General features: G+C 42.6%; 1 protein-coding gene across 1 annotated transcript in view; it reads left to right on the top strand.

Moving 5' to 3' along the window:
- Positions 1–2911: 2911 nt before the first annotated feature.
- Positions 2912–9548, top strand: part of LOC101851368 — a 19815-nt gene continuing 13178 nt past the window's right edge. Inside the window, exons 1-7 of the mRNA XM_013087748.2 lie at positions 2912–3100; positions 5025–5316; positions 5832–5968; positions 6464–6675; positions 7199–7429; positions 8042–8205; positions 8403–8535. Coding sequence (XP_012943202.2) covers positions 5261–5316; positions 5832–5968; positions 6464–6675; positions 7199–7429; positions 8042–8205; positions 8403–8535 — 933 coding nt within the window. The 5' untranslated portion in view covers positions 2912–3100; positions 5025–5260. The remainder of the gene's footprint in view (positions 3101–5024; positions 5317–5831; positions 5969–6463; positions 6676–7198; positions 7430–8041; positions 8206–8402; positions 8536–9548) is intronic.

Here is a 9548-nt window from a genome sequence, read left to right on the forward strand (position 1 = left end):
CTTTTTTTTCTCTCTTTCTCTCTCTCTCCGTCTCTTCCTCTGTTGTCTGTCTTTCTATATGTCTGTCTGTCTGTCTGTCCGTCTGTCTGTCTGTCTGTCTGTCTGTCTGTCTCTCTCTCTCTCTCTCTCTCTCTCTCTTTCTCTCTCTCTCTCCCTCTGTGTCTCTCTCTCATCTCTCTTTCTTTACAGATACTGTAAGTAATAGATTCACATTTCAGTTTTCTTTTCTAAAATTCGCTATTACGTTCGCTATTCGTCAAATAAATTACTTTCAGCCCAGTGTCATAGGACATTTCTTTTGCAGCAAACATACAATTATTTTACAATACGAGCAATAACGTTATAAAAGAAGCAAAGAAAGTGTATTTATTGTTTGTTGATGTTTGCGTACATCATCATATCATTGCCTTTCTCATCCCGCACCAGGGTATAGGCCACGGACAAACTACACGTTCCACCTTTCTCTATCCTGGGCTAGTCTCTTGACGTTATTCCATGTCTTCCCACTTTTCTGTACATCAATTTCTGTGATTTGTCTCCAGGTTCCAGGTGGTCTTCTTCTTTGTTATGTTGCTGCCTGACTTCCTGGGAGTATGCCCAATCCATCGCCACCGCCTTCTTCTTACCTCATCTCTGACTGGGATCTGTCTTGTTTTCCTTAACACTTCCTCTTTGGTGACCCTGTCTGTTTATCTGATCCTCGGTAGCCTTTTAGACAATTGTTCAAGAAAACCTGGATCTTCTTCATGCAAGTTTGTGATGCGTTCCATGTCTCAAATCCATTCAACATGATTAACTTCACATTTGAATTGAAAATCTTCAGCTTTGGTCTTAGTGAGATATTCCTTGTCTCCCAAATCTTATCAAAAGATATGGAAGCAGCGTGTGCGTTTCCAGTGCGGGACTTTATTTCAGCACCTGCTCTTCCCTCTCTGTCAATAATGCTCCCAAGATAAAAAGAAATATTCATCGTCTTCTAGTGCATTTTTGCTATAGTGATCTGCTCCTATGCGTTCTTTTGTACATATGTATCATGGTGTAGCAGTTCTCTTTGTGCAGCTTAATTTATGTTTATTCTACCTGTACATATGAACAGGAAAACGCTTCAATAATAGATGCGTTCATTTAAAAAAAAATAAGAACAATCGCTCCCCCTCCCCTTTACACATATTTGATTTAATATGGATATATAACATCTACCTTAGAAGGACTAGAAATTTTCCCTGAAATGAAAGCTTGATCACCTATAAATTCAGACTGTTCCTAATCGCTTCCCGATTTTCCAGCAAACGATCAGTTTCACTTTTAATAATGATTTGAAAAATGCCAATAGTTCATGATGATCATGTGTGTTGCTTATAGCCTACGGTGATAGCGTAATATTATACGTCAAGCTTCACCTGACAATACTTAATGATTAATGTTCCTGAATCCAACAACTCTGTTTGCATGTTTGTGTGTCTACTTGTTTGTGTGTCTGTCTGTCCGTCTGTCTGTATATCTGTCTGTATGTATGTCGCTCGCTCTTTCTCTTTCCTTCTCTGCCCCCCCCTCTCTCTCTCTCTCTCTCTCTCTCTCTTTCTCTCTCTCTCTCTAGCTTTCTCTCTCTCTCTCTCTCTCTCTCTCTCTCTCTCTCTCTCTCTCTCTCTCTCTCTCTCTCTCTCTCTCTCTTATCTCCACACCATCCTTTCTGTATTACACCAATTGCTGCTGGTGGATGCTGCTGCCGCCTCCACCCTCACCCCCCACAAGCATATGCACACACACATACACAAACACGAACACACACACACACAAACACACACACACACACACACACACACACACACACACACACACGCACGTGCGGATGTCCACCACGTCTTGTTACGTTACTCCTCATTTCCTTTCTCCCCCACAGAGACATGTCAACAGACTCACAACCAAAACCTCATGCCTACCACAAATCTCCTCCGTGTCGTATTCTTACTGCTGCTCCTTACAACACATACCTACTCACAACAACGACAACGACAACGACAACGAGATCGAACGAGATCTAGATCTAGACCGAGATGCACGACAATTCAGGCAGCTGTGAAACTTCCGGCTGAAGAAGGGACTTTTTTCTTCAACGCGCACGAATACATCGACTACAACCACCGCCATGGCGCAGAAGGCTCGCTTAGACCAATCAGCAGGCTTGGGCTTAGGGGGGGAGTCCAAGCGGCCTTCAAATATTCAGATGACAGTGTCTTCTTTCTGACTGGATGCACGTACCAAAGGCAAGTCGCCATGAAAATCACTAAAACCGACCAAACAATAAAACAAGATTCACTTATTCTTAGACTAAAAATAGATATTGGGAGCCTGTTTAGTTGAAGGTTTACTGCCATGTTTCTGGTTCCCAGAAGGTTCGTGGATGTTGAATTTTCGAATCCTGAAAAAGATCCAATATCATCCTTATTCTAAGTGGAATACATTTCCATAGCCTTTTGCCACGGCTTTGAAAGGGGAGGGGGTAGGGGGGATAGACCTCGGCCTTTTGTTTTGTTTTGATAAGTATTTTACAGCACTTGCAACTGTATAAGGTCATATGAGAGCGCAGGACACATAGAGCATTAATTTTCAGTTTGGTAGGAATTAATTTTGAATTTTCCCCGGGTGGCGGCCTAAGCCTGCTCTTGTCAACTGTAAAATCACCAAGGGATGTTTAACGTGCGCAACCTGCAACGGGACCTCCCTGTTTTTTAGCCCATTATCCAGAATTTGATATTATTTGCACTGCACTTTACTTTAACAAACAAAAACAAGGATGGTATGGTTTCCATATCATTTATATGCTTCAGATTTGTCCCCTCCCCCTCCCCCACAAAAAAAACAACAACTGATAAACCCACCATTCCCTCACAAACGCAAATGTAGACCTACAGGTTTTTACAAGTTTTCAACACGTAATCCCTGATAATAATAATTACAATGAAGTCATCATAACTCCCCAGATTTAACGTGACTGGACGTCCCTTCACTCTACTGGGCACCGGAGAGCTGTCCAGCTTGGGATTGCCGTGTGACGTTGACGCAGCTGTAAACTGGGAAGGGGAGCTGCTAGCTTTCAAAGGTATAGTTTCCCCCCGGGGCAGTGCCACTGACTGAAGTGTCTTTAGGCCATTCCCAAAGGGGGGACATTTCTCGTTCAAGCATAGTAGAATTGTAAATGGGCTGACTCATGTCACGCTCATAACTGTGCCTGATCTATAACAGAGAACTGCTGCTTTTTCTTTCCTGAACCTTACTATTGTCATTTTTCTCTACTTCTTTTGTATGTTTGTCACTCTCTTGTGACCTGCTATTTTGGGGTGTCTTGATAGTCCAAGCAGACGTTGTGCTGTTGAAGCTAGAGAAGTGAGCAGTCTAAAGACCTCTCTGTTGACACCAACCCCTTGACGCTCATATGACCTTATTATGCAGTTGCATGCGCCGTAAAACCCTCTACTATAAAAAAGGTACAGTCGAAACTGTCAAGATGACCAACGATTATGCCAGTTAAAACAGTTGGACGTCTTACGCAGGGTAAATAACAGAATGTAAAATAACACGCAAAAGAGGAATTATGACGTGGCTACCTGTAGAAGTGATTGTCTCATGCAAGTTAAAACACTTTGGACTGTATTTCATCAAAACTCTAAAACGAATTATTTTTATCGTCAATTTAATGTGACAATTACAAATCAGAGAGCCGTCAGAGTTGTTTAGTGGTTTGTTGCTCAAGGGACCAATCAGGGCATTGCATTGTTTGATTAAGGTCAATCTAACAGGATCAGACAATGCATAATGCTTCTCAGTCCTCGTGCATTAAATGTAGTAATCTTTAGTGGTTCTTCTACGTTTATAAACTCGCCACTTTTCCTTGTTATAATATCGTTGTTTATCTCGTAGAACAGGTTGGGTGTATTTGTCGTCTTCTATTGTCCGGTCTATCCCTTGGCTGGTTTCACGGCCTCCATTCCATCTCCGGAGCTTTGTGGATCTGGTGTTTTAAGGCTTTTCTGACCAGAAGCAAGACGATGGGCAAGATTAGTTTGCCTAGAACCTCTCTTATCCATCGTCTTTTTACATTTTCTTTTTTTTTCGCTCTTACCTTAGCACCCCATTGCCCTGGTGCTTAGCTATTGCTGGTATCTTCCGTGCCTGAATGACAAGAGCGATACTTTCTTACCTTTTTCATCCTCTTCCACAGAGGTCCCGTCCTTATAGGAGCGTTCATGTGTGCACTGGTTGACCCAATCGCTTCGTCAGAATTACAAAGTTCAATCTGCCTTTTTTGGTCGTTTTGATTTTACTAAAACAATGAGGTCAATAACCAATTGTTCTATCTGTTCTATCAAAATCGAAAAATTAATCGTAGTCGTTATCAAAATATTCCAAGAAATTCATTCGAAACCCAACCGCCCCCCCCAAAAAAAAAAAACCCCAAACCCAAACAAAAACAAAACAACAACACCCCAGACATTTTGTGAAACTCCAAAATTTTTACTTCAACTTTCTCAAAACTAGGTACTGAGCTGAAAGATTGTTCTAATTCTAATGTATCGGAATGTCTCCTCTGCATCTCTTCCATTGTCGACAGACTAGTCCTTAGGGTTCACCACGTCTTGTTCTACCGGCTGTCTCTGTGTTGTTTTTTTACTACGAGCTCCCTGACACTGTGAGTCCCCTCCCCTCCCCCCTCCCCTTCTGTCGGTCTGGGCCGTTCTTCTTCTTTTTCCTCGTTCTCGATGACAGCAGCTAGACAGCCAGTCCGATGTCGCGCACAAACTGGGCAGTTCGCTTCAACTCTGAGAGACTGCCATAGACCTTTCTCTCCAAGGGGAGCCACATTCTGTCACGTCTGTGTTCGAAGGGTGGCGTAGCGTGGGCTGTTCAATATTGGAGATTTTACTTTAGAACAATATGTGGGCTGTTGCTCTTCCTTTCTTTAGCTCATAGTTTAGGGGATAATTCTTCTTCTTTTCTTTTCTTTTTTTCAAAATTTCGCAATGAAGGATGCGATGTCTTCAAGTACAGCCTGAGCGAAGAAACGTTCCAAGTGGAGGACACTACTCTCGCAGACAAAGGGTTGCCATGCCAACTGGACGCCGCTGTGGAATGGACATATGAGTCGGTCATCTTCTTGAAGGGGCACCAGCTCTGGCACTGGTCCTGGGGTGAAGTGACCGGTCCTCACCACACTGACCGCCTTAACATCTGCTCGTGGTACCTGTGTGGGGAGGCCGACTGGATGAGGGAGAGGATGCGGCATAGACGTGAGATCACGTCCTGTAATGGTGACGTCAGGTACACCGACTATTTGACTGTCGTTTTTGCGGCTGTTGTTTTGAGGCGTTCTTAATTGAGCGAACTTTTTCCTCCTTTTTGTTGTTATCACCTGATGCATGGTTATATTGTTCTTGACCAGTTGCTACCTCAGAATTACAAAGCTCTGTTTGACTTTTCAGGCTGTTTTGAGTTATTAAGACCGTGAGGCCAGAAACCAAAATCATATTCTATCTGCTCTATCTATATCGTGAGATTGTTCTGAGTTGTTATAAAGATAATCAAAGAATTGCATTCGGAAAAGCTTGAAATGGTGAGAAAGCCAAAATCGTTGACGTCTAATTTCCAAAAACTAAGTACTGAGCATATAGAACTGGGTAATTCTAAGGAAGCGTAAGGTGTTTCTGAACGTCTCTTCCCATCTGTTCTTGGGTTTTAATAGTTTTCAAATATAGAAAGAAACACAAGAGTTTATACAAATTGAAAGGAAAACGTCGACCACTGTTGGTTAAAAAGTTGCCCTTTTGTATTTGCAGACTGTGTCCACTGCGCCTTGACCAAGTGACCTTGCCTGGCTTGCACAACGCCGGGTCTGGCTTTGCTGGCGGCTTCGGTTTCCTCAACTGCTGGATGCGAAACCATGGCCTCAACATCACAGAGCAGCTCCGTAGAGGTATGTAAAAATAGAACTTTTCGGCCTTCTCCTCCTCTTCGTCCATATTCTCGTCCTACTACTTGTTCTAGACTCCTTTTCCTCTTTCTCCTACTTATCCTCACCATCCTCTTTTACTTCTTCCTCCTTCTTCTCATCGCCCTCCTTCACATTGCTCTCGCTTCTCTCCCTTTTTGGATGTAAAAGCAATCATCATCATCATTATCATCATCATCATCATTACAATCATTGCAGGTAGCAGGGAAAAAAAGTGGTTGGGACTTAGTAGATTTTTCACATTTAAAACAGGTTCAACGTTTCGTCCTGTAAAGGGTTTCCTCAGGAACACGATACAAAAAAAAATAAAGGAAAATCTATTGACTACAAGCTATAGCAACAAAAGTGCGGGCATTCACGTCATAATGTACATCATCATCATCCTCTTCACCATCATCTTTATATTAATATTTTATTACGATCATTTTTATCGTTATTACTTTCTCTCGTCCAATGAAGGTATTCGCCACCTGGATGTTGACCCTTGCTACGAGACGTGTGGACTTTTGGGTACATGCCACGCCTTCTCGTGTGGCGGAAGTGTGTGCGCCATGATCAAACAGATTAGAGAGTTCATGAGGGAAAATCGAAATGACGTCATCACTGTGAATTTCAACCATGAGATCGTGGATGAGAACAAAGTGTTTAGAGGTCTCTCCAGGCAGTTGGAGGTTGGTTATTTGTGTGTTTTTGGGGGAGGGAAAGATACTGTTGCTTTTTGTTTTTTTGTTTGGTGTGCGTATGTGTGTATATTTGTATGTGTTTGTTACATGACATGTGGTTGTGTGCGTGAGGGGTATGTGTGTGTGTGTGTGTGTGTGTGTGTGTGTGTGTGTGTGTGTGTGTGTGTGTATGTGTGTGTGAGAGAGAGTGTGAGTGTTTAAGAGAGAGAGAGAGAGAGAGAGAGAGAGAGAGAGAGAGAGAGAGAGAGAGAGAGAGAGACAGACAGACAGACAGACAGACAGACAGACAGACAGACAGACAGACAGACAGGCAGACAGACAGACAGACAGACAGACAGATAGACAGACAGACAGAGGGAGAGAGAGAGAGAGGGAGGGAGGGGAGAAGGTGCACTTGTTTGTTCGTGCGAGTCTTTGAATTGTTTTAAAACATCAACGAAAACAAAGTACACACAAAAACAACATAAAAAAGCAAAAAACAAAAGAAAAATCCACATGTCTTCTCGTCAAGGTCCAGGTCCGCCCACTTCTCAACAGATACTACCGGGTATCCCCGAGAGGGGCGTGGCCCACGCTGCAGCGCAGTATTCGGATCAATCGGAGGCTGTTTGTGTTCTACGCGCCAATCATAGAGAACGAGCCACACAGTCGTCTGTACTACAATCGCAAGAAGTGGATACATAGCGAGAATCTATTGGCCAGCACCTGGAGGCCATTTTCTCTCAGCAATGGCTGTGAACCGGTAAGGCTGTAAGATGGTGGGTTTGTTATGTATTTCTACGTATTATGGTTTCCAGGAGCTTGAGATTGTTTCTGAATGCTATTAGGTTTGCTGGGGGTAATAATATAGATTGTAAGGAGCTTTTATCTTGTTGAGCGAGAATTTGCAATATTATATGAAAGCTGTCTGTTATTTTTAATATTAAATGTTATGTTGAACAATTGTTTGGGTGTTTTTTCTTACTTAGATTAGTGTAGAGAGTGTAACTGTTAATCTTTATCTCTGTCTCTGTATCTTTCTCTGTCTCCCTGTCTCTCTTTCTCAGTCTCTGTCCCTGGATCTGTCTCTTTCTTTCGATCTCACCCTTTTGCTCTCTCTCTCTCTCTCTCTCTCTCTCTCTCTCTCTCTCTCTCTCTCTCTCTCTCTCTCTCTCTCTCTCTCTCTCTCTCTCTCTCTTACTTTTTGTTTTTTTTCTCAGTCACGTTTTTTATTTGTTTATTCAAATAACTATAATAGAAAGAGTGGAAATGATTCTCAATTTCCCTTCAAAATGACGTATTGTATAATATTAAATCTTACTCTTTTATTCTGTTTCTTTCCCCGACCACGATCCGTTGACGTAACCTCCCTCAGATGATCGCACTGACCAACAGGATGTGTGAGAGCCGGAAGTACAAGGCCCTGGTGGAAGTGTCGGTGATACCAGAGTCTGGCGGGGCGTGTACTCACGCTATGGCCGACGCCTGCAGACCACACGTGCATCAGATGCTTCGAGCGTGTGAGGCTCATCGTTTTCCGTAAGTTTACACCACATGTAAAGAGTTTTTTTTCTGGTTTTCTTTTTGGGTTTATGTCTATTTTGGTTAAGTTTACACCAAATTATGTTAAAATGTTTTTCTTTTTTTGTTGTTGTTTTTTTGTTTTCTTTCGGGTTTTTCCTTTTTTGTGTTTTTCTTTTTTCCTAAATTAAAAATTTATACAATTCCAATTCCAGTAGCCACAAATCGCCCAACATTGTCCTGGTGGACTGGCCAGAGGAAGCCAGTGATGACGTCACGTCGGTGTACCACGCCGTCAGACACCAGAACGTGCGGAACATCGCCACACACAGGCCAATCAGCTGTCAGGTACACTAACCTACTGTACTTTGTACTTTTTGAGTTTTGCTTTTGTCTTCAGGCCATTCCCCCCAAAAAAAGGGGGGGGGTATCAACATGTTCTTATGCACAGTGAAGTTGTAAATGGGCTGATTTATCAATGTCGTGCTCATATTGTGCCGGAACAACATAGGAGGACCTGCTGCTTTTTCTTTCCCCATCCTTACTATAGTTATGTGTACTCTACTTCTTTTGTATGTTTGTCACTTTCTTGTGAACTGCTATTTCTAGGGTGCCTTGATAGTCGAAGCAGACTTTGTGCTGTTGAGGCTAGAGAGGTGAGCAGAGTAAGCGTGATTCCCCATTTGGACTTCTCTGTTGACATCCACCCTTTGACGCTCATATGACCTATGACCTTATTGCAGTTGCGAGCGCCATAAAACCTTACTAAAACTACCTAAAACCTAGTTTACTTTTTCCTCTTTTCTGACGTCGATCCCGGGAGAAGAAGGGGTTTGGGTTGGGGGGGGGGTCGGCTTTTAGTGGGGTTGAATTAAATTGCCTATCAGCTGCAAGCTTGGTTGTCTCAGTACGAAGATGCGCAGAGTTGCAAGTTGAGTGGCTTGAAGGAGGGTCAGGTCGTGGGCTCTGATGATGTTATTTACAGGGTCGACCTGGCAACATCAAGTAAAATCAAATCAATTGTAAGGCGGCGTGGTGGAATCAGGCTCTCGTCAATTTTTGGGCATGTAGAGTTATTGGTATCATCTTAAAATTTGTTCACGTATCTTTATTTGGTTGAAAGCAATATCCATTTATCTTGACTACAAGTCGAGATATTTGTGAATGAAGGAGGTGGGGGTCACCTGTTTTCAGATGTAGAATTAGTGAGAAAATGGCCGCCAAAGATTAGTTATTTCCTTAGCTTAAGAGTCCGTGGTAACTGAAAATTTACATAATTGTGCCTTTAATCAACGTTTTTCAGAAAGATCCACAAAGAAATAAATTCTTTAATGGGCATGAAAGGTGTTGAGCCCCCCCCC

This window comes from Aplysia californica, unplaced genomic scaffold, assembly GCF_000002075.1.
Source record: "Aplysia californica isolate F4 #8 unplaced genomic scaffold, AplCal3.0 scaffold00634, whole genome shotgun sequence".
In the NCBI taxonomy this organism is placed as follows: Eukaryota; Metazoa; Mollusca; class Gastropoda; order Aplysiida; family Aplysiidae; genus Aplysia; species Aplysia californica.